The sequence below is a fragment of the Emericellopsis atlantica genome, assembly GCF_019669845.1.
Source record: "Emericellopsis atlantica unplaced genomic scaffold F5Z01scaffold_29, whole genome shotgun sequence".
In the NCBI taxonomy this organism is placed as follows: Eukaryota; Fungi; Ascomycota; class Sordariomycetes; order Hypocreales; family Bionectriaceae; genus Emericellopsis; species Emericellopsis atlantica.
Window position 1 is genome coordinate 112,819 of NW_025764731.1, and position 25,093 is coordinate 137,911.

Here is a 25,093-nt window from a genome sequence, read left to right on the forward strand (position 1 = left end):
CGCAAGGCGATCAGGGTTTCGCAAGGTAGGAGCCGCGGGGTGACGGCGAGCTTAATGAATTGAGTCTTCGGTTAGGCGGGTGCGCAAGGTAGGTAGCTAGGCGCCTCCGCTTCTGAGGCGTTTGATGGCTAGAGTGGAAAATTGAAACAGGAAGCACAATAGCAAGCAGGAGGGGAGACAAGAGCACGGGTTCAGAAGCGACGAGGATGGTTGAGAGAAGGCAGCCGGCCGGGTGGATGAGGAGCAGTCAGTCAGTCAGTCATTCAGTCAGGCACGGCTGCGGATGCACACGGACACCGCAGGTGAAGCCGACACACGGTGAGTGCATGACTGCAGCATTATGCAAGATACCCTGGCCGTCTTAGGCGTCCCCGCGGTCCAAGTGCGAGTAGCTTATCGCGAATGTGGTATCGAGATGCATCACTTGACCTTCATGATCCCGCCCCGTCATCGGAATGGTCGATAGACCCCGGTAAGCGCTGCTCCACCACGGCTTGGCTTTGGCTTCACGCGGCATCACGCCTGCAGGGAAAAGCTCCCCCCACCCTTCGTGCCTAGCGCGCCACAGCAGCCAACCAGCCACAGCTGAGGCTTGGCCAGGCTTGAAATGACTAAGCACGCTTCGTGACCGATGCCAAGACCTCCAGCGACCAGGCAGGCTCGGTGTTGACGCCAACGTTGCTGGATTCTGGCTGCTTCGAGCTATCCATCCACCTCGAGCACTTGATCATCGCCACAACACCACAACACCACACATCCGAGCTGCAGACCGACGCACACAAACGAACGAACATTTTCCGGCGGCAGCACATACAGAAACCATGGGTGACGTAGCGGTGGACTCGGCCTCGAACAGCGTGCTCCCGCACAAGAAGGCTGCTCCCTCGACCATACCCACCATCGACAGCTTTGAGGGCCTACCGGTCGAGGGCGGCGACGACTACGCTTCGCTCAAGAAGCTCCAGAGGCAATTGGAGTGCGTGCGCTTCACACCACGTGGACTCGATCACAGGCGGCTGACTGAACTAGGTACATCCACCTGCAAGAAGAATACATCAAGGATGAGCAACGGAGTCTGAAGCGCGAGCTCGTGCGCGCGCAGGAGGAGATCAAGCGTATCCAGAGTGTGCCGCTGGTGATCGGCCAGTTCATGGAGGCTATTGACCAGAAGTGAGTGGTGACCAGAGAAAAAAAACGAAGTGCGAGCCCAGGCTAACAGCACGCCGCGCAGCACCGGTATCGTCCAGTCCAGCACAGGATCCAACTACGTCGTCCGCGTCCTGTCGACCCTCGACCGCGAGAAGCTCAAGCCGTCCTCCTCGGTCGCGCTGCACCGCCACTCCAACGCCCTCGTCGACATCCTCCCGCCCGAGGCGGATTCCTCCATCGCCATGCTCGGCGCCGACGAGAAGCCTGACGTGACGTACGCCGACGTCGGTGGGCTGGACATGCAGAAGCAGGAGATCCGCGAGGCCGTCGAGCTGCCGCTGACGCACTTTGACCTCTACCGGCAGATTGGCATCGACCCGCCCCGCGGTGTGCTGCTGTACGGGCCCCCCGGCACGGGCAAGACCATGCTGGTCAAGGCCGTGGCCAACTCGACAACGGCCAGCTTCATCCGCGTCGTCGGCTCCGAGTTTGTGCAAAAGTACCTCGGCGAGGGCCCCCGCATGGTGCGCGACGTCTTCCGCATGGCCAGGGAGAACTCGCCGTCCATCATCTTCATTGACGAGATTGACGCCATTGCCACCAAGCGCTTCGACGCCCAGACCGGCGCCGACCGCGAGGTCCAGCGTATCCTGCTCGAGCTCCTCAACCAGATGGACGGCTTTGACCAGACGTCCAACGTCAAGGTCATCATGGCCACCAACCGCGCCGACACGCTCGACCCGGCGCTGCTGCGTCCCGGCCGTCTGGACAGGAAGATTGAGTTCCCCTCACTGCGCGACCGTCGCGAGCGACGTCTCATCTTCTCGACCATTGCCGGCAAGATGAGCCTGGCGCCCGAGGTCGACCTCGACAGCCTGATTGTGCGCAACGACCCCCTGAGCGGTGCCATCATCGCGGCCATTATGCAGGAGGCTGGTCTGCGAGCCGTGCGCAAGAACAGGTACAACATTATCCAGAGTGATCTGGAAGATGCGTACTCGAGCCAGGTCAAGGGGACGCAGGATGATAACAAGTTTGATTTCTACAAATAGTCTGTCACGTTGGGGGGCGCCACGTAGAAATCATAGATTGGAGGGGGATTCGCCATGGGATTGTATCATCATCAATGGAGTGTGCAATTTGCAATGTGCAATTACAATGCTTGAGCCTTGTTTAGTCTAAGTACACTCGACGTTTCGCCCCCAGGATTCCAAACACTCGTAACGCCGGGCACCAGCGTGATGGATCCGCCCTATGGTGCCGTTTTCCTCCGTTTGACCATTTTGTACAAGACTGCCAGTGAGTCTGAGACATTATCAAGATTACCATTATCCGTTTCGCGTCCGTCATCCCCCATGCCATGCTGCTACGTACGCCAGCCGCCTCCTACATCTCCACGCCTTGTTGCTGCATCAACGCCATGCGGTGAAAGACACTCAAAACAAAATTCATCACGTCGTGAGGGGGGTATCAAATGTTGAAACAAACAGAAAACACACAAAAAGGGGGTAAAAAGAAGATTTCAAAGAGAAAGGGGGCAAGAGATTAGCCACTGAGGCTCACGCCAATCTCAAAGAAGATGTTGACGAATTTGGCATGCAGGGCGACGAAAAAGTCCGGCTGGCCAACGAGTTCTGGTAATCCTCGTGCTTTGGGCGCAGACGCACCGCCTCCGCCGCCCATGCGCCTCGTGAAGCCGCTGCCTCCTGTGAGGAAGCTGCTGCCGCCCGACAAGCCAGAGGATCGCGACGCCATAGACTCCATGGCCGAGGCCGGGGACGGCTGCGAAAGGCCACTGGATGAGGCGTGGGCATTGGAGCCCGTCGGGGACGCCTCGGCTGCGCGTTCGGCTTCCGCCTCGGCCAGCTTTTGGATCCAGATGGCGAGTTCGTGAAAGGCGCTAGAGGCCTTGGCAAAGGTCTTGACGGCCTTGGTCTCGCGATATGTGCTCAAGGCGAGAAAGGCGTATATGCGCTTGTGCCCTCGTGCGTGGACATCGGGGATCCGGAAGATGTAGGCTGTGGTGTAGCCTGCCAGGGCATCTCCAAAGAAGATGGAGCCACCAGAAACAGCCGCGCCGTTTGAGTGCGTTGTCACGAACGAGGCAGTCGCGGAGTTTGGTGAAGGTGGTATGCTGCTCGCGGGATTCGCATACGAAGCCGCGGCACTGGATGTGTTCGGGGCTCGGGGCAGGGTCTCGAACGACAAGGCTCGCAGGCAACATGCCCGCAGGAGAGAGAATGATGTGGCCACCGTAGGCTCGTGGGTCGACGTGTAGTCCACGTAGTGGGTGTGTGACGGCGCAGACTCGGAGGAGGTGCTCGAGCGCGAGCTTGGCATGGGTGGTGGTGGCCCTCGCCTACTGTGCTGTGATCTGCGTGAGACATTTCCCTCTGTCTCGCCTTCCGTATCGCTAGACGTCTGGGAGTTTGGCGGGGAGGCCTGTCCTCCCGGCCCGAACACACGAGCTGCTGGCACGCGCGTGCGGAGGACTTCTGGGCCATTGCTGGCTGACTGCCGCGGAACAGTCATGGCACAGTTCTCGCATGGGCCCTGCTTCTTGGTGACGGTGTCGTCGTACGTCCGGCGGAAGCTCGAGTCCCGACGGGGCTGCGGTGGTCCATGCGGACTGCCTGGAGGTGTCTCGAGGATGGAAGACGGACGCTGCCCGCTCGTGGAGGTGCGCGGCTCCGAGGTGGGAATCGTGGAGGATCGGATGGTCATGTGTCGCAGTCTTTCGTTTACATCGCGCATGCCTGGTGTCGGCGAGCCTTGCTGGCTGTCGGGGGAGGATGAGTAGTCGTAGCATGTGTTGCAGGTTGTCGGGATGGCCTCGGTGACCATCAAGGGGGTGGGACCATGACTATCGCAGTAGTGGGCGATGGCGAGCTGGAAAGTCCTTGGTATCAGCTCAAGATCCCTTGCCATTGCTGCTGCTACTGCTGCTGCTGCTGCGCGCCCGCCACCGTGGCTGGCTGGAATGTGGTGTGGTGGAGGAAGACAGAAGGTTTTAACTCAAGGTTCGCGTGGGGGTTTCTGTACAGGAGGGCACAATCGACCGTCGCGGCATTCATGACATGCCGGGGCTTGGCGAGCAGGGGAAAGGATGAAATAGTAGCGGAATGGAGGGAAAGGAGGAATCGCGAGTATAAAATAGACAAGGGGAAGGGCAACAAAGGCAAGGTAGTCTAGTCTACTCGGTCTGCCTGCCTGCAGAGCCGACAAGACTCCTCCTCCCCCGGAATGGCGCAACTACGCGCTGGCCGTGTTTGACTCGAGTCGGGCCACACATGGAAAAGAACACCAGCAGACCATGTAGGCATGTAAGGCGGTGTGCGAGGGTATGCCGAAGCACGGTAGGGAAGAGGGTGTGGTGACCATACATGACGGCTTCGCCCAATGGTTCATTCTTGGTTGCGACTTGCGGAAGGTGAGAGACCAGCCTGAAAAAGGCTTGTCTGTGCGATGCAGCGATAGTACTCCGTAGAGGGATGCGGGAAGTGCGTGCATGACGGCGTGCATGGGCTTGTCTGTCTGGCTGGCTGGCTGGCTGGCTGGCTGTCGGCCTGCCTTGCATCGTCTGTGCCACCGGGACCACGTTGATTGATAATATGGAATGCCACTCACCATGTAAGTCATGACGTCTGCAGTTTCATAGAATGGTTGGTTGAGCGAGCGTCTAATGGGGATACGGTTCTGTTCTGCGAGGACCGGGCAGCGTCACAGACTATGAGGTTATGGGAGCTGTCTCGAGGGGAGGTCGCGTGGTCGAACAAATGTACACACAGTACTGAGTACAGCGGCGTCGACAAGGTTGTTGGTAGGTACAGGCCTGCGCGATCGTCCGTTGCAGTCTACGTCGACGGCGCTGCGACCCGCGGGGCGAAGAGAAGAACGCCAATGCGCTCGTGAAGGTTTGGAAAAAGCAAAGCGAAGCGACTGGAGACTGAGACTGAGGGGGGAGGAGAGAAGAGACGACTAGACAGCCAGAAGCCGGTCCGGAGGCGATGGAAGGCAGGCACGGCTGCTCGGAGGGGTGGAGGTCTGTTTCTTCGGACTCAGCAGCTGTGGCCTGTAGGTCTAGAGGCAGACAGCGCAGTAATACGCAGACTGGACGCAAACGAAGAAGAACAGGGACAGTCGCAGTGCATGCACGGTAGGCGGCAGCCGGTTATATTGTTTGTCACCTCGAGACTGGAGTTGCGACGACGGCTCCCCATTCATTCTTCACGGTCCCGTCTAGGCTAACGAGTCTTTTTTCCCATCCATCCCTAGTTCCCTGCCGCGCCCCAAACCCAAGGTACTTAAGTTAGTCTCCGTTTGGCAGCTGCAGTACAGTGCGTACAGTACAGTAATAAGGGTCCTCCGGTTGGGCGCCGATGGCCGTCTAGCAGGGATTCTTTTCTTAGTGCTCGTGGGGCCGCCAGAACTTGTGGCAGTGAGACTGTGAGAGGCGGCGAGTCAGACGCGCGGATCTGCATTTGCATCGGCTCGTTCCTCTGCGTTTCGACGAGTGTCGAGGCTACGTACGCGGTAACGTAGACGACATGGACTCGATGACTGAGACTGAACCACGACATGGCTTGCGAGCAACATGAAGGTGAGACGTCGCCTGAGCGCACAAGCATCGATAGTTTGCTGCTACGTACCCACGCACGCACGCCGCACGCACCTAAGACCTTGCATCGGCAAGGCCAAGATGGCCTCAGCGTCGAGTCTCCACCCGTCGCGTGTCGCGAGTCGCGACTTTTCAAGCCCCTACCCGCCCTCCTTACGAGTTACGACAATGTCTTGCGATCGCTCTGCTCTACCAACATTGTGCGACTTCTTCGACGACAGGCAGCCTCTAGATACTGGCTCATCGCGAGACGACGCCGCACGCGGACAGACTGTGCTACGTACATGCACCGACTTGTGCTGCACTCCAGCAACAGCAGCTCAGTGTTAGGTAGTACTCCGTACCCGATCCCTGTCCAGTCCGCAACCGGGGCCAGGTTCGTTCCGGAGGGGCGATGATCCTTTGTTCCAGAAGGCTTCGAAACTCCAAAGCTAAGACACCTACTAGACTAGCGCTCGCCAGTGCCCGCTCTGGGCGCGTAGACGGATTGCCCGGCTGGTACGGTAATTACTGGGCTCACGATTCGACTCGAATGCATCTGGAGGCTGGACGCAACTTGCAAGGCGCAGTGAATCGGCTCAACTGGAGCATCCGTCGCAGCCAAGGACAGATGTGCCACCCGTCAGTTAATTTACCTGACAGCGCGTCGCCCAGCCGGCAGCGAGGCGAGCTGCGCACATGGCAGTGGATCTCGACAGCCTCGGCCGCCGTCGACAATTAGCCGGCATCTATCATGGCATCTGACTGTAATTACCCAGTCCAACACACGATCTTCGACAGAGGACGACAAAGTCCACGCCGGCACTTGCTTCAGGCGTCGTCCACATGGCTCTAGTCTAGGTACTCTGACGGCTTGGCCTAACCCACGGACGGACGGCAGCACCGCCTTGGCAGTGACGGGCAATGTCTCATCCGGCTGAATCTTTCTCTCTTTGAGTTTCTGTTTGAGCGCCACCGGCCGCACCATCCCGGCTTGTCGGTCAAGCTCGGCGCCCAGCCAGCTGCCAGGCTTGAAAAGGCTCTCCGAGGTGATGAAAAGGGACGTGGCCAGGGGGCGGCATTCACGCATCCGCCCGTCCTCAGTTGACGGAGCAATCAAACCGCCCATTCATTCATTAGGCATCAGCAACGCTTCACCGCCTCTGCTTATGTGTGGTGCGTGCAGCGTGCCTGTCGCCGAAACAAGCTTGCAGCAGACTTCACGGTGTCTAATCTTGTTCATGAACAAGCTCCCGATGATCGAGCGTGCTGCGTGCGTGCGTACGTAGCGTCCCCGGTGGGGTCCCCGCCGTTCCTTCACGTCCGCTCCTCCAGATCCATCCAAGCTTATGTACCTGGAAGTGTGTGCTTCTTTGATGAATAGGAGCGACACGGAGTTTGTGACTCCTGAGCAAGGCTGCATCTTCATCTCCGCTGCGCGCCGCCGTCCCGGCATGCCAAGTTGGCTGTCCTTGTCCAGACTCCGACTCGCATTGCCAAATCCAGGCAGACAGACAGGCGCCCAACCGCCCACGCGTCGGCCACATGGCCCTCGCGATGTAACCCCCGAAGCGACAGCTAAGGCGAGAGCTGCGCATACTGTAGCAGCCGGCTCACCGATCAGTCTGATTTGGAAGCCATTCTTCCCAAAGGAGCATCTCTCACGAGCGAGGTTCTGCTTTGAAACATGCACTGCGCGGCCGACGTGCGTTGTCCTGTCGAGATCATCTGACCAGCCGACAGCGCGTCGTGGCCCGTCACATGGGCGAATTGCTTTTTCCGTCATTCTGGGTAATAGAGATTAATAAGCCAGCCATGTTGATGAGGACACCCTCGCACGGGCGTCGTGAAGCGAATCTGGTGTCGTCTCGTGGCAGGTCGCACAAAGAAGTTAAGAACCACCATTTGCGCGCTCGCTAGATGCGCTTCCCCGGGGCAGACAGGTAAGTTAGTGATTACACGGCATCGTGGGGAGCAGCCAGCCACGTCTGGGTGACTGGGTCAGGCGCGCTCAGGCGTGTTCCAAGCTGATCTGTGTGTCGTCGCGACATGGCCATTGTGATACCCAGTCGTATGGCGAGGACCTGGTCAACGGAGTAATTGAAGCGGCGGCGTTCATAGTCTTCGCGCGACCGTCCGTTCGACTGTCGAAGTAACATCACCACCAATTGCGACGGTCGCGTCCCGTCTGTCGAGGCGCGTTGAGGTTGTCTCACGGTAGCATCATATCATGCGCTTTCGGCTACCCTGTGTATGTTTGCCTTTTGAACACCTCGAGTCTTGGTACGTAGCTTATGGATGCAATGGGACAGCTAGGAAAGTAATTTGATATTCCAGGCTGCTGATTTGATTTTCCGTCACTATGTTCACATGTAGCTGTCTACTTATGGCTGTGGCGTGGCGTGGTCCTTCACGTGGCCCGTACCGAACTCCAACTCCAAGTCACCAACACCCATTCAGCCCTACGACGAACCTCCCGCACCGCAAAGCGCATTTGCAACATGAACATCACAGCAATCACATTGAACTACAGAATCGCTAATATGCCAGCCACCATTACAACATGAAGCGCAGCAACGCCCATCAGACCATGAACCATGGACGCACTGACTACGGAACGCCAAGACAATGCCGCAGAACGCAGAACTCTCCTCCCCAACCGACGACCATGCCCTTGACCATCATCACTGCAGTTCCGCCCGCTCGTGGCTCCCGGGCATCTCCACCGGCGCGTGCGGCTGCGCGGGCTTGGCCTCGGCCGGTAGCTGGTATCCCCAGGCACCGTTCTGCATTGGATAGCTGCTACCATGGCTGGGATCACTGCTGCCGTGGTATCCAGAGGTCACGCTGGGCGAGCCGCCCTGACTCGTCCCGGCCGGTGGCACGTAGGCACCACCAGCGCCGCCGTAGTAGGATGTGTTGGGGTGGTCTTCGCGCATGGGCTCGGCGCCCGTCTGCTTCGCGTGCTTGCGCTTGTAGAAGCGCATGAACCAGAGACCAAACGCGATACCCAGGATCAGAGCCACGCCGCCAATGACACCGCCGACAATGGCGCCGATGGGAGCCCCCGAGCTGTCCTTGCTGTCATCCTCTGACGCATCGCCTGTTGAGTCGCTCGTGCTCGCGTCGCTGGTCGCGCTGCCGGCTGTCTCGCTCTCGCTTGCGTCCGCCGTGGGGCTGTTGGTGGCCTTGCTCTCCCCCGAATCGTCGGTCTCGGTGGCGGTCGGTACATCCGTGGTGATCTCCGTGGTGACGGTGGTACCGTCGGTCGTCTCGACAATGGTCGCGGAGACGGAGATGTAGGCCTCGCCGCTCAAGCCCACCCAGCACTCGTAGGCCACCAGCCAGCGGCCCTCGTCCTTCTTGGACGCCGTGACGCAGTTGGTGTAAGTGTCTCCGGTGCTTCTATGCGTCAGCCTTCCCTTCCTCCGTGTGTCTGTGCTATCGCTGGGTAGTAGCCTCACCAGCAGAGTTCGCCCGGGAGCAGAGACACATCCGACGAGCAGTAGCTGTCATTGGCGTCGTAACAGGTCGACGCAAAAGTGTCCTTGCAGCCGTGCAGGCCTGCGCTCCACTGCGTGGTGCAGCCCCCCGGGCACACGTACTCGGAGTAGGGTGACGTGCCTACGTTCTCATTGTTAGTCGGGTCGTGAATACGATGGCCATGCCCATCCGATTCATGATGGGGAGGAGGAGATCTCACGGTCGGAGAAGGACCAGAAACCACAGGTTTCCGTGTCGTCCTGGCGGCGAAACAGGTCGGGTCCAGCGGTCACCAAGGGGGCTGGTATGCTCGTCACCGCAAAGACGCCCGGCGTCTGGATCGCGACAGACATGGTAGTGTCGTCTTAAGCGGGCAGGCAGTCAGTCGGTCGAGCTCGAGGATGTCGTCTGTCCCACGGGTTGCCGTCACCGAAACGATGCCACAATCATAAAGTTGGAATGCAAATACACAGGCGCAAAGTCGAAAAGGATGGAAAAACTACTTGACCAGCTCTACGGGGGGGCATTCCAAACTTGGCCCAGGAGGATCAGGCCCATGGCGGAGGGGAGGCTACTGTGCTGACAGGACCCATGTCTGTGTGGGACAAGCGAAGCACGACTGGACGGCGCGAGGCGGTAATAACTTCGGGCCCGGGATCAACAAATGATAGCGAGAAGCGAAACTCGCCGGCAAGGCTGAAGGCCATTAGCTGCAGGTAAATGAGTGGGCTGCGCCGTCGATTCGATAAATAGCCATGCTGTCTGTCTGTCGTACATGGCGTCTCACAGTCCGTGTCGAGAGTCGGTGCTACGGACTGTCTGTCGGAGGTGAGTGAGCGCCAGCAGGACGAGAACGCGAGTGACGGCTTACCTGCCTGCCTTCTGATCACGCTTAACTTGGACTTGTACGTGGGTACTCCGTACAGAGTCGAGGGTATTTTGGTGATGAGTTGTTAGGCGCCCTCCCGCAGACGCGGCAATCGAGACGGACTGAGGCAGACCGTGGGACCAGCCAGCGGATTTCTGTGCTCCGCTGGGCTGACTGACCCCTGCCATAATTAGCAAGGTGACAAACGTGAGAGGAACCTGTGCTGCGTCGAATGGCACGAGGCCCTCACAAATAAAAGGGGCGACCCTGGGTATCGCGGGTGCTTACATATCTAAGTATATTCTCCCCCCCCACCAGCATGATGGAATCCTGCCAGGCAGACTCGGCCAGCGCGCGGAATACCGCGAATCACAGCTGTGTATTTCCGTCAAGAGAAAGGCCTCACTTGCGTTTCAGAGTCTGTCAGCGTCTCTCGCACTGCCATTGCGAATTGCGATAGGCAAACGTGTGGTCCGCTAGACTGGAGCCAGGGACATCCCTGGTCGCGCATGACAAAACTCCGAATTTGGTATCATTATCAGAACCAGGCTGGGCCAATTAGAATTTCCAAATGTCAAACAGGGCTATCGGAGGCTTAGAAACGACATCAAGCTTGGTGGGTAGCGGCCGCTGGACAGTCTGCGGCTCTCGCATGCTTGAATCTTGATATAATAACGGGCAATTGTTGACGATTGATAGTCGCCATATGAGTCTAGATGGGAATTAGGGAAAGATTGAAGCTACCACAACGGGTCGTGCCGCGACTAATTAATTGCGGAGTGCAGAGTGACAAGCTATTAAGAGCGTGAAATCGATCACGCAGAGCCGCACGTTCACTCTTGTTATCTGCAAATAGGAAACATGAAGGCCCACGACAGGGAAAAAGGCAGTCAGTCGTCTTGACTCTACAAAGAGCTGCCCATTTTGCAAGATCGGCGACAATTATAAAAACCCCACCCGAAGGCCGACTGGGCTGACGACTGGACCATGAGGCGGCGCACAGGGTCCTGGTCACCTAGACAACCTTACCTATTACTGCACGCTTCACGGTGGACTGCGTGAGTGACTGCACGCACGACGATGCTTGCCAGGTGCCTTGACAAAGGCTCCCTGTTTGGTTAACTGGAGAACGTGCACTCTGTCGAGCGAGCAAGGCAGCTGTGGCGCCCTCACGTCTTCGTCTCTCACAAATACTCCAATAACTCGGGTTGCCCACGTCGAGTCAAGCTGCGTCTTCACTTCTTCCCGTTTGCCATTCGAACACCGCGCCTGGAAGTACGCCCGCCAAAGCCCGCTCAGCAGTAGATGAGGATGCTCTCCTTGGAACAACACCATGATCCTCACTTCACCGTAAGCTGGCTACTAGGCCTCGCACCGAGGCCAGGACGGTGTCCTGCGTGGGCCGCTCAGTATGAAGACGACATATCGGACACCAGCGTCAGCTTCTCGCTGGGCTTGATACCGTCGCCTGCATCGGATGGGTGTGTTGGCGAAGACGAGTCCATTGCGGTGGAGATGGAAGTAGCCGAGAGCGAACAAAAGGCAGAGACATACGAGAACGACAATGACGCGGACGACGCCTCGCTGCGGGACGACATGTCGGGCAGGAGGTCGAGACGGTCACGTGTGCATGCCACAGCCGAGTTCTTGGATCTGTGCGAGAAGATGGAGGAAATGGTTGTCGATATTGAGTGAGTCCCTCGTCGCTCATTTGGTGACCGGCGCTGACCGTGACATGAAGAACGTCACGCAACACCAAGGACGACGCCTCCGATATAGAGTCCATCGACGGCGTGTCGCCCGAGGACGACGATGCCGTGTCGCCCGCCAGAGACGAGTGGCTGCGTCTCAAGAGAGTCGAGTTTGCCGAGAACAAGTACCTCGACCGACTCATGTCGCTGCCGGGCCTGGAAGAGGCGAAAAGCACGTTCCTCCATGCGCGCGCCAGGATCAAGGCCGCGCAGCGCCGCGAGACGTCGCTCCAAAAGGACAACTTTGACATGGTCTTTACAGGCAACCAGGGGACGGGCAAGTCGACACTGGCGCGGCTGTATGCCAAGTTCCTGTTGAAGGAGGGGCTCTTCAAGCCGCGTCCATACATGTATGAGAACGGTGTATACAAGTGCAGCGCATACTACTTCTCCAAGACGGACATTATCAACGCGGCGGGAATAATAACGAGCAAGGAGAACGGATGTGTAAGTCAAGTTGGAGGCCTTTGGGTGCACACGTAGGCCATGCTGACGGTTCCTTCTAGATCGTCATCATCGACGATGCGCACATGATCGATAACCATGACAGCGACCTCTGGAATCTGCACATCCGGCTGAAAGAGCTCCCCGGCATCATTGTCCTCGTCATGGCCGGCAGCGCAGACGACGGACTGAGCAAGCAGATACAGTATCGCGTCCAGGTACAGAGTCAGCTGCGGGTCATCGAGCTGCCCAACTACACCGAGGAGCAGCTGCGTGTCATCTTCCGGCGCATGGTGCAGCTTTGGTTTGCTAGGCGGATGAAGCTGGAGGGGGGCGTGGACGACCGATACGTCAGGACCCTCATCTGTCGCTTGAGACGGGATGTCTCGGACGCTGATTTCACTAACGTATGGCACGTGAAGCAGGCCTTTGTCGAGGCTTTGCGACGGCAGGTAGAGCGGTTCGCCCGGGCTCGAAAGGACGGTGACTACCTCGACGATTATTTCATGACGAAAGAGGACCTCCTGGGCGAGAAACCCAGGCTGGAGCCGGACAAGAGCGAGGCATGGAGAGAATTGCAAGGGCTGCCGGGCCTCGATGAAGTGAAAAGGTCCATTCTGGGTATCATCAACCAGGCGAGCCACAATTGGGAGCGGGAAATGAGAGGGCTGGCACCATTGTCGGTGTCCTTGCACCGCGTCTTCCTCGGCAACCCTGGCACAGGCAAGACGACAGTGGCGAAGCTGTACGGGCGTATATTGGCGGACTTTGGCCTCTTGTCAAAGGGCGACCTGGTTCTCAAGAGCCCTGCCGACCTGATGGACAAATACGTGTCAACAACGGAACGCAACACAAAGAAAGCCCTCGCCCAGGCCAAAGGGTCGGTCCTCATATTGGACGATGCGCACACGCTCGACTCAGCAGGGGACCGAGGTATCGCTGTTATCGACACGCTGGTGGCTGAAGTGACAGGCGCGCCTGGGGAGGACCGCTGCGTGGTTCTGTGCGGATATCCCGAGCAAATGAAGGACATGTATGCGAACGGCAATCCCGGCTTGGCCCGGCGATTTTCGCTTGATATGGCCCTGTCGTTCCTTGATTTCACCCCGGAGAGACTAGGGCAGGTGCTGGACCTCAAACTCAACGAGGCGTCGCTGACCATGACGGAGGCGGCGCGGAAGGTGGCCATGGACATGCTCACGAGAGCATCGCATCGTCCCGGCTTTGGGAATGGCGCCGAGGTGGTCAACCTGCTAGCCAATGCTGCTCTCTCGAGAGCAAGGCGGATGAATGAGCTGCATGCCGATACGCCTGCCGACAGTCTCTCGGTGGACGCCAACCCGCCCATCGAACCCGCCGACGTCGACCCTGACTGGGGCCGACACACGCGTGCAGCCGCCAACACTCGGGCCCTCTTTGACGGATTCGTCGGCTTTGAAGAGATCATTGCCAAGTTCGAAGGCTACCAGTACATGGCGCAGGGCATGCGCCTCCGTGGCATCGATCCCAGGCCGTACATCCCCTTCACATACGTCTTCAAGGGACCGCCTGGCACGGGCAAAACATCCACCGCCCGCAAGGTCGGCCAGATCTTCTACGACATGGGCCTTCTCTCCGCGCCGGACGTCGTGGAGGTCTCCGCCTCGGCTTTGACGGGCGAGTACGTGGGCCAGACAGGTCCGAAAACCAGGCGACTCTTGGAATCGGCCCTCGGCAAGGTTCTCTTCATCGACGAGGCCTACCGTCTAGCTCTACCCCATTCCTATGGCGACGAGGCCGTGAGCGAGCTCGTGGATGCCATGACCAAGCCCACATTCGCGCGCAAGATGATTGTCGTCCTGGCGGGCTACGATGACAGCATGGATCGTCTCATGCGCGTCAATCCGGGTCTGAAGAGTCGATTCGCGACAGACATACACTTTACGCCCTTGCGTGCCGAGCAGTGCCTCGAGAGTCTGCGGTCCGTGGTGTCCAAGGTCGGCATCAGGCTGGAGGCTACCAGCAGCATGGATTCGACGACTCGTGACACCCTCCTCACAGGCCTCGCCAAGCTGGGCACGGACGAGTCCTGGGCGTCGGGGCGCAGTGTCGAGACGCTCGGGGAGCGCGTGATTGCGCACGTCTTCAAGGAATGTGCCATGAAGGGCTATACGGGCGCCGAGTTAGAGGTCAACGGACGAGACCTGATCAGTATACTGGCGGACAGTGGCATGGAGGAGAGGAGCGGGCGTAGAAGGCCGGTCACGGCGAGAGCAGATGACATTGGCGGATCTTTCGGGGGGTCAAAACGATTCGCAGCTTGCAGTGAGGGCTAGTGAACGTGAATTGGTCTTTTTGGATACATGATCAAGTTAACTCATGTCGTGATGAAGGTCTAAGTGTGACGAGGACTGGAGCTTTCTCTCCTGTGGTGGCACCTGCCCTCGGAATTGTGGGATCCCATTAAAGACCCTGCACAAAAAGCGCGACTGGGCGCGTCACGTCATGATTCGACGCGTTGCTTGCTCGAGCTGAGCTCTTCTTCACTTCCCCACCATCACGACTGGACCTCACGATTTGTCTTGCAAAGCCCTTCTATTCTCCAAGTTGGATACCCTTTGAGACCTTAAACCTGTGTTTGGAGACCACACTGCAATACGAAGAGCCGTCGCCATGGGCATCAAACAACTCTTCTCCATCATCAAGGATGAGGCCCCGGATGCCATCAAAGAAGGTGAAATCAAGAACCACTTCGGTCGAAAAGTGGCCATTGTACGACCGCATGCCTCTGGATTCTCAAGAAACCGATAGCTAATAAACTTGCCAGGACGCCTCCATGAGCATCTACTCATTTCTCATCGCCGTCCGCTCCGATGGTCAGCAACTCATGAACGAAAGCGGCGAGACCACGTCGCATCTGATGGGCATGTTCTACCGCACTCTCCGCATGGTCGACAATGGCATCAAGCCCCTCTTCGTCTTCGATGGCGCGCCGCCCAAACTCAAGTCGGGCGAACTCGCCAAGCGATTCCAGCGCAAGCAGGAGGCACAGGAGGGTCTCGAGGAGGCCAAGGAGACGGGTACCGCCGAGGACATTGAAAAGTTCTCGCGCCGAACGGTCCGCGTGACGAGGGAACACAACGCCGAATGCCAAAGATTACTCAAGCTGATGGGCGTGCCGTACATCATTGCCCCGACCGAGGCCGAGGCGCAGTGCGCGGTGCTGGCCAAGGCAGGCAAGGTCTACGCCGCCGCGAGCGAGGACATGGACACACTCTGTTTCGACACGCCGATATTACTGCGTCACTTGACGTTCAGTGAGCAGCGAAAGGAGCCGATTCAGGAAGTTCGACTGGACAAGGTACTGGAAGGGCTGAACATGGACAGGACGCAGTTCATCGACCTCTGCATTCTCCTCGGCTGCGATTACCTCGATCCCATTCCCAAGGTCGGACCGAGCACCGCGCTCAAGCTGATCCGCGACAATGGCAGCCTGGAAAAGGTGGTTGAGGCGATCGAGAAGGACCCCAAGAAAAAGTACGTCATCCCCGATGACTGGCCGTACAAAGACGCGCGCGATCTCTTCCTTGCGCCGGACGTGCGGCAAGCAGACCATGAGGACTGCGACTTTAAGTGGGAGAAGCCCGATGTGGAAGGGCTCGTTCAGTTCCTAGTGGCAGAGAAGGGGTTCTCGGAAGATCGCGTGCGCAGCGCCGGTGCGCGGTTAGAGAAAAACCTCAAGAGCTCGCAACAAGCCCGTCTCGAGGGCTTCTTCAAGCCGGTGCCCAAGACGGACGAGGAGAAGGCGGCACATAAGCGCAAGCTGGACGAGAAGCAGGAGGAGAAGCGCAAGAAGCTCAAGCAGGAGAAGAAGGACAAGGCGGCGGCCAAGGCGAAGCCCCGAGGCGCTGCCTAGGGTCGTCATGCGCAAGAGAGCAGGAATATGTGGATATTAGCGGCGTGATTATCTATTGCTATGGGGGAGTTTGGGCGTCTGGACGATGTGAACCCGAGGAAGAGGGTTGGGACTGTTCATGGTCAAAATTCAGATTCAAAGTCTAGCAATCGACCTGCGCTGTTCGAAGCAGTCGCGCTATACAAGTACCAGCACCGAACGAACGCGTGTGGCTTTATGGTGTTGTCAGGCCAGCCGAGGAGCACGTGCACAGTATGTACGTGGTATTAACAACGTGTACGCACATCGAATATCTAGATCGGGCCGCAACACCTAATAGGTCGGAAAGACACACCGAATCGAGTTGATCGTCCGCTGTATTATTATTACCTGGCGCATCTGTTGTCGGAGATCAAGTCAATTGAGTTGGAAGCATGAATCCTCCCGCCAATTGGCAATGATGGGGATGCGATTGGACGCGACAAGTGAACCTCGGCATCTCCACCGATGGGGCAAAGCGCATGACATCAGCTTTCCGGGGTGTCGATGGGCGCATTCACATGCCAGCCGACGTCCGGGTGCGGCGCGCACATGACAAGTGAAACTGGCTCGTCGGAAGCGGGCGATTCATTCATTGTTCAACGCAAATGGCTTGTTGAGCTTCCCCATGGGCTGACCATGGGCCCTGTGGGGTGATTGGAAATGCTGGAGTGAGCAGTGGGTTAGCTAGCTGGGTGCGTAGTCCGTACGGAGTAGCGAGGACATGTGATTGATTCCCATAGCCGGCCTGTGGATCTGCTGTAATACTGTCTGCTCCCATTGTCCCGATCTGTGTCGAAGCTCTTCCTTCCTCTCGCTAACTTTTTGCATCTCCGTCATCTTTCACACGCAACACACAGCCGTCAACATGTCAAAGACCTTCACCGTCAGCGACGTGGCGTCGCACAACAAGCCCGACAACCTGTACATCATTGTCGACCAGGATGTCTATGACCTGACCAAGTTCCAGGACGACCACCCTGGCGGCAAGAAGATCCTGCAGCGCGTGGCGGGCAAGGATGCGTCGAAGCAGTTCTGGAAGTACCACAACGAGGGCATCCTCAAAAAGTACAAGGCCAAGCTGCAGGTCGGCTCGCTCGACACCAAGCCCAAGCAGGAGGAGAAGGCCGTCAAGGCCGAGCCTGCCCCCAGGACGGTGCAGGTGAGGCCTGCGGCGGACAAGGCTGTGCGCCAGGTCGCCGCCAAGACCGAGGAGCAGAGCGAGCCTCTGGAGCAGATCGGCCTCCAGATCCCATTTGCCGACCCCAACTCGGTCCAGGGCGTAAGTCTAGTTTTCTCCCATGTACATAAACCACGTTGAGCGCGGAGACTGACTGTCACAGTACCACTCACCATACTACAATAGCACACACGCTGCGTTGCGTGCCGAGGTGCGCGAGTGGATCGAGGCCGAGATTGAGCCCAATGTGACCGAGTGGGATGAAGCCAAGCGCGTGCCCGAGGAGATCTACAAGGAAATGGGCCGTCGCGGCTACCTGGCTGGCCTGCTGGGCATCCACTACCCCAAGGAATACGTCAACCAGGACAATGTTCCCAAGTGCGTGCCTCTGGACCAGTGGGACCTCTTCCACGAGCTCATCATCACCGACGAGATCTCCCGCACGGGCTCTGGCGGCTTCGTCTGGAACCTCATTGGCGGCTACGGCATCGGCTGCCCTCCGCTGGTCAAGTTTGGCAAGAAGTCGCTCAAGGACCGTGTCCTGCCCGGCATCTTGGCGGGTGACAAGCGCATCTGCCTTGCCATCACGGAGCCCGATGCTGGCTCAGACGTCGCCAACCTGACCTGCGAGGCCAAGCTGAGCGAGGACGGCAAGCACTACATTGTCAACGGCGAGAAGAAGTGGATCACCAACGGTATCTGGGCCGACTACTTCACCACCGCCGTCCGCACGGGTGGCGAGGGCGCTGGCGGTGTCTCACTCCTGCTCATCGAGCGCACAGAGGGCGTGAGCACCCGCCGCATGGACTGCCAGGGTGTCTGGTCCTCGGGCACGACCTACATCACCTTTGAGGACGTCAAGGTCCCCGTGGAGAACCTGCTCGGCAAGGAGAACCAGGGTTTCCGCGCCATCATGACCAACTTCAACCACGAGCGCATTGGCATCATCATCCAGTGCCTGCGCTTCTCGCGCGTCTGCTACGAGGAGAGCGTCAAGTACGCACACAAGCGCCGCACGTTTGGCAAGAAGCTGTACGACCACCCCGTCATCCGCATGAAGCTCGCGCACATGGCGCGCCAGATTGAGGCGTCGTACAACTGGCTCGAGAACCTCATCTACCAGTGCGAGAAGATGGGCGAGACGGAGGCCATGCTTCGTCTGGGTGGGCCTATTGCCGGTCTCAAGGCGCAGAGCACGCTCACCTTTGAGTTCTGCGCCCGCGAGGCGAGTCAGATCTTTGGTGGTCTGAGTTACTCGAGAGGCGGACAGGGCGGCAAGGTCGAGCGGCTGTACAGGGATGTGCGGGCGTACGCGATTCCTGGTGGCAGTGAGGAGATTATGCTCGATCTGAGCATGAGGCAGAGCCTGAGGGTGGCCAAGGCCATGGGCATGAAGCTGTAACGAACCACGTGCATGGTATGGTCCTGTATATAGATGACGAACTCTAATTTCTTTTGCCTTTTATGATGGCGTGCACTGTCTTCCATTGACTAGCGGCAGTCAAGGTACCTGAAGCAAGCAAGCAAAGCGTAAAAGCTGTCTTGATGGCGTTTTAAGATTAAGCCTCATGTCAGATGACAAGGGCTCTTCGATAGTGGCATTGCCTCCAGCGGATTATAAAATGCAATGTGAGCACACTTTGGCAATTCCATCTCGAGATGCTCTCGCCAGATGACGCTGCCTCGGTCACTCTTTAAACCCCCGACACAAAGATGATCTACCCCCCCTCCGCACACGTGACACCCACCACGACGATGTGGTCTGTGCGCTCCATGCATGCGCAGCGCACTGATGAATGGAACCAACATCGACAGCAAGGGACTTTTCACCTCCACAACCACTTCCGCAAACTCATTCTTGGAGCTCGCCACTATTTACGACGCCTCTACAACCCTCGCACCACTACAGCGAGCCATCTACACTACCCTAGAAACCCCGACGAAACCTCCCTGCTCCCCCCATCGCTGAGCAAACTGAACCCACGAGACGAGGTCGAAACTACCTTACCTTACTTTCACCACGCACATCACGACTCCGAACCACCTCAGAGCGAGCCAATCCCCGCACGTCTCGACCCTCACGGCTCGATACTCGTTTCCACATCCACCGTGGACATAGATTCTACATACGGCAGCCTCATACGTTAGCAGAGGTGCCTCCATCCACGTTTCTCTTCCAATTTGTGCGCGCCCAATCCCCCCCGAGCGGGATCCCACACACACACACGATCCAGCCACCATGTCGGAACAGTTAGCAGACAAGCTGAAGAGCACCACACTCAGTGACGGCACCAACAGCCCCGGGAGCAATGACGGCTGGAAATCAAAGCTCAACCTCCCTGCAAAAGACAACCGCCAACAAACAGAGGTAATGCCTGCTGCCCTGACAGACAGACAGCGTGCCCCGTACTGATCGCTTCAGGATGTCACCAACACAAAGGGCCTCGAGTTCGAAAACTTTGCCCTGAAGCGCGACTTGCTCATGGGTATCTTCGAAGCCGGTTTCGAGCGCCCGTCTCCCATTCAAGAGGAGGCCATCCCCGTGGCCCTGACCGGCCGCGATGTGCTCGCCCGCGCCAAGAACGGCACCGGCAAGACCGCCGCCTTTGTCATCCCGACCCTCGAACGCATCAATCCCAAAGTCAACAAGATCCAGGCCCTGATCCTGGTCCCCACACGCGAGCTTGCCATGCAGACCTCGCAGGTCTGCAAGACCCTCGGCAAGCACCTCGGCATCAACGTCATGGTCACCACCGGCGGCACCAGCCTGCGCGACGACATTTACCGGTTAGACGGTCCCGTCCATATTGTGGTCGGTACCCCCGGTCGTATCCTCGATCTGGCCGGCAAGAACGTGGCGGATCTCAGCGAGTGCCCCATGTTCGTCATGGACGAGGCCGACAAGCTCCTGTCCAGCGAGTTCACGCCCGTCATCGAGCAGCTGCTCCAGTTCCACCCCAAGGACCGCCAGGTCATGCTCTTCTCCGCCACCTTCCCCCTCTCCGTCAAGGAGTTTTCCGACCGCAACATGACCAACCCGTACGAGATCAACCTCATGGACGAGCTCACCCTCCGGGGTATCACGCAGTACTACGCCTTTGTCGAGGAGAAGCAAAAGGTGCACTGCCTGAACACGCTCTTCTCCAAGCTGCAGATCAACCAGTCCATCATCTTCTGCAACTCGACCAACCGCGTCGAGCTGCTCGCCAAGAAGATCACCGAGCTCGGCTACTCGTGCTTCTACAGCCACGCCCGGATGCAGCAGCAGGCGCGCAACCGCGTCTTCCACGACTTCCGCAACGGCGTCTGCCGCAACTTGGTGTGCTCCGACCTCCTCACGCGTGGCATTGACATTCAGGCCGTCAATGTGGTCATCAACTTTGACTTCCCCAAGAATGCCGAGACCTACCTCCACCGCATCGGTCGCTCCGGCCGCTACGGACATCTCGGTCTCGCCATCAACCTCATCAACTGGGACGACCGCTTCAACCTGTACAACATTGAGCGCGATCTCGGCACCGAGATCCAGCCGATCCCCGCGAGCATCGACAAGAGCCTTTACGTGTACGAGAACCCCGAATCCATCCCTCGACCCGTCAACATCATCAAGAACGAACAGCCTTCGCAGGCACAGGAGCAGCAGCAGCAGGGCGGTGTTGTTCAGGGGCAGCCCCAGGGAACCTGGCAGGGCCAGGGCACCAGCCATAACGGCGGGTACCGGGGTCGCGGTGGGCGTGGCCGTGGCTACCGCGGGCGAGGTGACGGCAGCGGACGTGGACGCGGTGGTGGTCGGGGCCCGCCGCGCGAATCGCCGGCCTAATCTCATTGCATTCATGATGAGGCGTACATGGAGTCTGTGGATTTCACTCATTTTTTTTTTCTTCTTTTCTTCGTTGTCTTGTTTTTAGGGAGAGGGCTATGGTCTATCTTTTCATGTTGGATGTAAAGTTAGTATTCGCCCTGAGATTTTCTTTTTTTGAGCGAATCGGAAGGGAAAGGGACCTATCGGCGCAACAGGAGTACGGGGGCAAGCACATGCCACACACACACACACCTCTTTGGTGCAACACGGAAGGTCGGGCTTTCATGAAGCTTGATGGTTCTTGGACTCATGTCGATTTGTCCCGTGAAATGACAAGGGTGGGTTGGGGTTCATTTGATGACCGCACGGCCTTGCATTAGCAACATGGCTCGGGAGAGGTCGACGACAAAATTATGATACCTGGAGAAGACTGGGTGGCGGGAGGACGGCGCCAGAGAACGTCTGTATAGACGACAGGTTCAGGGGAAGGGATGGGGAGACACGCTTCAGCTCGGGGCTGCCACTACAGAACAAGTCTCTCTGCTGCGTGGCATACCGCCTCTCGCGCACGGCACCTCGCGAGAGAGCTGGGCCAGCAGCCTGCGGTTGGTTCGCTCGGAAGGCCGATTGCGTGTCAGGGAGAGAGAGGGAGAAAACAAACCCTTTTCGGTTGCTCTTAAAAGAGAACCCGGCCAAACGAAGAACCCCATGCCCTAACGCAAGCCTCTCGCGCACGGCTACTTCGCGAGAGAGCTGCCCGGCAGCCGGCGGGTGTCTCTAGGTGAGCAATATCACGAAAGGGATAGTAGAAGAGGAAAAACAACGCAAAAAAAAGAACTTTTTGGGAGGAAAGGGCTTATACATGGTGGATCTGGACCGGTCTCGTGAGGAGACAAAGGGTTCACTCTTCGAGCACAACAAAGCAAACACGTTTCTCTCCCACTGTCTTCGTTGCGCGGTGAAGTTGTCTTGCACGGTGAAGTCATCTCTAACTATGTGTCTTACACAATGTGCGCTCCATGGTAAGACCAAGGGCCGCGAGAGGAGCCACGAGATCCGGTTAATGCAGCAGAGACACAGACCCCGTCTTGGGTTCAAGCAAGAGCAGGGTCCGTGTCTAGGGGTTTGTTCTCCGGATGGAATGAGAGCCAGGAGACATGGAGGAAGAAGTGTCAGTGGTTCAATTTTAGTCCGGGTTGGGTAGAAGCTGGCCGGCGGGAGCTGAGTGTGTCAGAACCAGAGGCCGGCCTTGCAACATGCATACTACCGCCAATGGTTCTTGCAAGAGTCGAGACGGAGTAGTCACTGACTGTCTCTCGTAGAGAGGATGGACGACCGCGTCAAGCAGGGTTTGCTTCACTTGACCTCTGTGAGCGATGCCTGGTAAGTTCACCCATCAAAAAGATACTCGGGCTCTTGCATCAAAGAGCTGCGCGACATCTTGAGCATGGGATGAAGGCCTCATCATGGCTGAGCGCATTGATGAAGAGAGAGGAAGAGGGACGAAAGCCGGAGGCTGAACGCGACACCACGACAAAATTGGTGAATATTACTAAGCAAGTATTTGTGGGACCAGCCTGCGCGTTGACATGGGGCGCAAAGACAGCATCTCATCCATGGACCTTCACAACCCGACGAAGCCTCGGATCACATTGGCGACTGGGGGAATACTCGTGAAAATGACCGTCACGGTTCCAAACAAGATCATGCTCAGACACGACAGTGCAGCAGCACGCGGATCCGTCTTGAGGAGCAGGGCTGTCGCGATGGCGCTCGAGTTGACGCCCAGCGTGACGCCTCGTGTTACATAGTCGTCTGTTGCACATCGAACGGTCAACTCTGTTATTCGTTCAGAGAGAGTGTGGTGACATGGTGTATACGGTACCTTCGGGGATGTGCATGATAGCCAGCATTCTCGGGCCAACAAGCACGCCAAATATACCGCTGACAATGGCCAGCGCGGCAGCCGTATTGAGGTCGCCGCCTAGATTCTCCGTTGCAGGCGTCGCGAGCGCCAGTGTCAGACTCCGGCTGGCAAAGGCAAGGCTCCTCTTGGCTTCGATGCCGATACTGTAGCAGAGCGGGGGGTAGGCGAGGAGGGAGCCCACGGAGATGAGGACGCTGGGGACGAGAAGCGGCGCAAAGTGGGCGCGTAGCTCGCGACGGTGTTGAAAGGTCGGCAGGGCGAGGGCCATGATGCTCGCGTCGAGGAGGGTGGCGAAGATGTCCCCCGCCCCGGGAGGATGGGTGCTGGCGTCCCGCCAGAAGGTCAGGTACTTGGCGCCGGTGCGGTACGAGTGCAGTGTCGTGGCGAGGGCGATGCCCTTTGTGAAAGCCAGGAACCAGAGGAGTAGGACTGTGACGAGGGAGGCTGTGAGCACCGGATGCAAATATGTCCTCCAGGATGGCGGAGGGAGGGCTGATAGGAACATGTAGCATAGCACCGTCAATGGCAGTTGCAGCGGCAATGGGAAATCAGTCGTGTAATAAATGGGTAGGCCGACGAGCGTGAGGACGCTATATGTGATGGTGTCCAAGTGGCTGCTCACCACAGCAGCCCATCTTTCGCACCGATCCGGCGGGACGGGGTCCTGCGCCATGTACTCGCTTCTCGCGGCGACGTGGTCGCCCAGTACGACTTGCTGCGTCGCATGATGATGGTTCTGGAGCCTCAGCTGCGGCGGCGTCTGTGGCCGCGACGCGGGAGGACTCGCGATACCAGAGAAGCTTCCCCTGGGAGGCGTTTCACTGGGTGTTGGAGCGGCGTCTGCTAGAGGAATGTGCTCCTGCGATGGATCGAGTTCCTCCGCGCGCTGGGTCATGGACTTCTTGCTCGAGCCCAGCAGCAGATGCAGAGAGCGAGTGAGGTAGGCGGCCAGAGCCATCATGACGACGAACCCAATAAGGAAGACGGCGATGATCTTGAAGACCTCGATGACGCCGATCCGTGGGCTGAGAGGGAGCAGCACGAACGGCGGCATGAAGAAGATGCTCATCCACCGCAGCGCCCATCCGGCCTATTTTTTGTCAGTCTTGTTCCCTTTCATCGGAGACAATGTGATAGATCTACCGGCACATCAAGCAGGGCGACCAGCTTCCTCGTCCGGTGACTTCCCAGCACAGCCTCGCAGATAAGCAGTGCGACGAAGAGGAGCACGAGACATGCCACGGATGCTGGGAAAGTAACATTGACGTGTCGAAGGAACGAGTCGACGCCGAAGCAAGTCAGTAGCATCAATGCAAGGCCCACGGGCACATAGATCCACGAGTGAACGACATGGCGGGCCGACGACTGGGCGCTCTGTGCAAACTGGTCAGCCCGATTCCTTTGATGAAGAGCGCGCACTCACGAGTCGGAGAGTCTTCAAGGCGTCTTCGATGAATGATGAACACGCCATGTTCTTGACAACATTTGGGAGAGCGCTGGTTTGAGATGTTGAGATGCCATCATGGTGCCCGGCTTCGGTCCACTTCCGATGCGCCGAAGCCGGATCTACTGCGATGGTCTGGCTTCCATCGTGGCAACATGTCGACAACGAATCACTCAAGGTACACATACGCACGACGAGAAGCCGAGTAATCCACTTCGTAGACCAAATCGAAGATCCATGATGACGTTGACTTGGATATTGGTAGCATGCTTTGTATCCCTAACCTCTCTATGCAACGCTGACACCATGCTCAAACAAACGCCCAAGTCTGCCCATCGTCATTCAAATCCCGAGTCCCCAGCCCATCAAAACACACATGTATAAAATCAAACAAAGGCCACAGATGATGATGAAGTTTCCCCCCTCTCGTCCCAAAACTCAAGCCTTGGTCTCGCTACTGATGCTCCCAAATCGTCTCAACGCAGCGGCTCGCCGAGCGCTCTCCTCCCTGTTTCCGGCGCAGACGGCGCACTCG

General features: G+C 58.0%; 10 protein-coding genes across 10 annotated transcripts; 6 read left to right on the forward strand and 4 right to left on the reverse strand.

The window, feature by feature from the left end:
* Window positions 1-683: 683 nt before the first annotated feature.
* Window positions 684-2,296, forward strand: F5Z01DRAFT_664092 (26S protease regulatory subunit 6B). Its single transcript, XM_046264076.1, has 3 exons — window positions 684-976; window positions 1,030-1,170; window positions 1,232-2,296. The coding sequence occupies exons 1-3, from the start codon at window positions 822-824 to the stop codon at window positions 2,199-2,201; spliced, it is 1,266 nt and encodes a 421-aa protein (XP_046115068.1). The 5' UTR covers window positions 684-821; the 3' UTR covers window positions 2,202-2,296.
* Window positions 2,297-2,662: 366 nt separating this feature from the next.
* On the reverse strand, window positions 2,663-4,239 carry F5Z01DRAFT_294998 (vesicle coat protein). Its single transcript, XM_046258842.1, has one exon. The coding sequence runs from the start codon at window positions 4,075-4,077 to the stop codon at window positions 2,695-2,697; it is 1,383 nt and encodes a 460-aa protein (XP_046115069.1). The 5' UTR covers window positions 4,078-4,239; the 3' UTR covers window positions 2,663-2,694.
* Window positions 4,240-5,346: 1,107 nt separating this feature from the next.
* F5Z01DRAFT_295035 (uncharacterized protein) lies at window positions 5,347-6,682 on the forward strand. The gene is made up of 2 exons (XM_046258844.1): window positions 5,347-6,143; window positions 6,215-6,682. Exons 1-2 carry the CDS (start codon window positions 5,728-5,730, stop codon window positions 6,486-6,488), a joined length of 690 nt encoding a protein of 229 aa, XP_046115070.1. The 5' UTR covers window positions 5,347-5,727; the 3' UTR covers window positions 6,489-6,682.
* F5Z01DRAFT_295002 (uncharacterized protein) lies at window positions 6,521-7,617 on the reverse strand. The gene has a single exon (XM_046258843.1). It carries the CDS (start codon window positions 7,530-7,532, stop codon window positions 6,876-6,878), a length of 657 nt encoding a protein of 218 aa, XP_046115071.1. The 5' UTR covers window positions 7,533-7,617; the 3' UTR covers window positions 6,521-6,875.
* A 742-nt stretch (window positions 7,618-8,359) lies between these two features.
* On the reverse strand, window positions 8,360-9,679 carry F5Z01DRAFT_295156 (uncharacterized protein). Its single transcript, XM_046258845.1, has 3 exons — window positions 9,450-9,679; window positions 9,211-9,370; window positions 8,360-9,148 (listed from the first exon to the last, which is right to left on the reverse strand). The coding sequence occupies exons 1-3, from the start codon at window positions 9,580-9,582 to the stop codon at window positions 8,431-8,433; spliced, it is 1,011 nt and encodes a 336-aa protein (XP_046115072.1). The 5' UTR covers window positions 9,583-9,679; the 3' UTR covers window positions 8,360-8,430.
* A 1,729-nt stretch (window positions 9,680-11,408) lies between these two features.
* Window positions 11,409-14,607, forward strand: F5Z01DRAFT_628101 (P-loop containing nucleoside triphosphate hydrolase protein; the record flags this gene model as incomplete). The annotated part of the gene is made up of 3 exons (XM_046261577.1): window positions 11,409-11,788; window positions 11,839-12,295; window positions 12,355-14,607. The coding sequence occupies 3 exons, from the start codon at window positions 11,409-11,411 to the stop codon at window positions 14,605-14,607; spliced, it is 3,090 nt and encodes a 1,029-aa protein (XP_046115073.1).
* A 337-nt stretch (window positions 14,608-14,944) lies between these two features.
* F5Z01DRAFT_639551 (PIN domain-like protein) lies at window positions 14,945-16,187 on the forward strand (the record flags this gene model as incomplete). Its single annotated transcript, XM_046262448.1, has 2 exons — window positions 14,945-15,043; window positions 15,099-16,187. 2 exons carry the CDS (start codon window positions 14,945-14,947, stop codon window positions 16,185-16,187), a joined length of 1,188 nt encoding a protein of 395 aa, XP_046115074.1.
* Window positions 16,188-17,073: 886 nt separating this feature from the next.
* On the forward strand, window positions 17,074-18,787 carry F5Z01DRAFT_628059 (acyl-CoA dehydrogenase/oxidase; the record flags this gene model as incomplete). The annotated part of the gene is made up of 2 exons (XM_046261571.1): window positions 17,074-17,487; window positions 17,549-18,787. The coding sequence occupies 2 exons, from the start codon at window positions 17,074-17,076 to the stop codon at window positions 18,785-18,787; spliced, it is 1,653 nt and encodes a 550-aa protein (XP_046115075.1).
* Window positions 18,788-19,409: 622 nt separating this feature from the next.
* On the forward strand, window positions 19,410-21,442 carry F5Z01DRAFT_295566 (ATP-dependent RNA helicase DHH1). Its single transcript, XM_046258851.1, has 2 exons — window positions 19,410-19,753; window positions 19,808-21,442. Exons 1-2 carry the CDS (start codon window positions 19,625-19,627, stop codon window positions 21,203-21,205), a joined length of 1,527 nt encoding a protein of 508 aa, XP_046115076.1. The 5' UTR covers window positions 19,410-19,624; the 3' UTR covers window positions 21,206-21,442.
* Window positions 21,443-22,811: 1,369 nt separating this feature from the next.
* Window positions 22,812-24,585, reverse strand: F5Z01DRAFT_683440 (LrgB-like family-domain-containing protein; the record flags this gene model as incomplete). The annotated part of the gene is made up of 4 exons (XM_046265849.1): window positions 22,812-23,002; window positions 23,073-24,204; window positions 24,258-24,488; window positions 24,538-24,585. The coding sequence occupies 4 exons, from the start codon at window positions 24,583-24,585 to the stop codon at window positions 22,812-22,814; spliced, it is 1,602 nt and encodes a 533-aa protein (XP_046115077.1).
* Between the last annotated feature and the right edge of the window lie 508 nt (window positions 24,586-25,093).

Bases quoted from the DNA above. Each gene is read 5' to 3' on its own strand.
- F5Z01DRAFT_295002 (XM_046258843.1), bottom strand. From the start codon at position 7,532: ATGACGGAAAAAGCAATTCGCCCATGTGACGGGCCACGACGCGCTGTC.
- F5Z01DRAFT_295566 (XM_046258851.1), top strand. From the start codon at position 19,625: ATGTCGGAACAGTTAGCAGACAAGCTGAAGAGCACCACACTCAGTGAC. The intron at 19,754-19,807 runs GTAATGCCTGCT...TGATCGCTTCAG, and splicing joins ACAACCGCCAACAAACAGAG to GATGTCACCAACACAAAGGG.
- F5Z01DRAFT_294998 (XM_046258842.1), bottom strand. From the start codon at position 4,077: ATGGCAAGGGATCTTGAGCTGATACCAAGGACTTTCCAGCTCGCCATC.
- F5Z01DRAFT_664092 (XM_046264076.1), top strand. From the start codon at position 822: ATGGGTGACGTAGCGGTGGACTCGGCCTCGAACAGCGTGCTCCCGCAC. The intron at 977-1,029 runs GTGCGTGCGCTT...TGACTGAACTAG, and splicing joins AAGCTCCAGAGGCAATTGGA to GTACATCCACCTGCAAGAAG. The intron at 1,171-1,231 runs GTGAGTGGTGAC...CACGCCGCGCAG, and splicing joins ATGGAGGCTATTGACCAGAA to CACCGGTATCGTCCAGTCCA.
- F5Z01DRAFT_295035 (XM_046258844.1), top strand. From the start codon at position 5,728: ATGGCTTGCGAGCAACATGAAGGTGAGACGTCGCCTGAGCGCACAAGC. The intron at 6,144-6,214 runs GTTCGTTCCGGA...GACACCTACTAG, and splicing joins CAGTCCGCAACCGGGGCCAG to ACTAGCGCTCGCCAGTGCCC.
- F5Z01DRAFT_295156 (XM_046258845.1), bottom strand. From the start codon at position 9,582: ATGTCTGTCGCGATCCAGACGCCGGGCGTCTTTGCGGTGACGAGCATA. The intron at 9,371-9,449 runs GTGAGATCTCCT...ATGAGAACGTAG, and splicing joins TTTCTGGTCCTTCTCCGACC to GCACGTCACCCTACTCCGAG. The intron at 9,149-9,210 runs GTGAGGCTACTA...GACGCATAGAAG, and splicing joins CTCCCGGGCGAACTCTGCTG to CACCGGAGACACTTACACCA.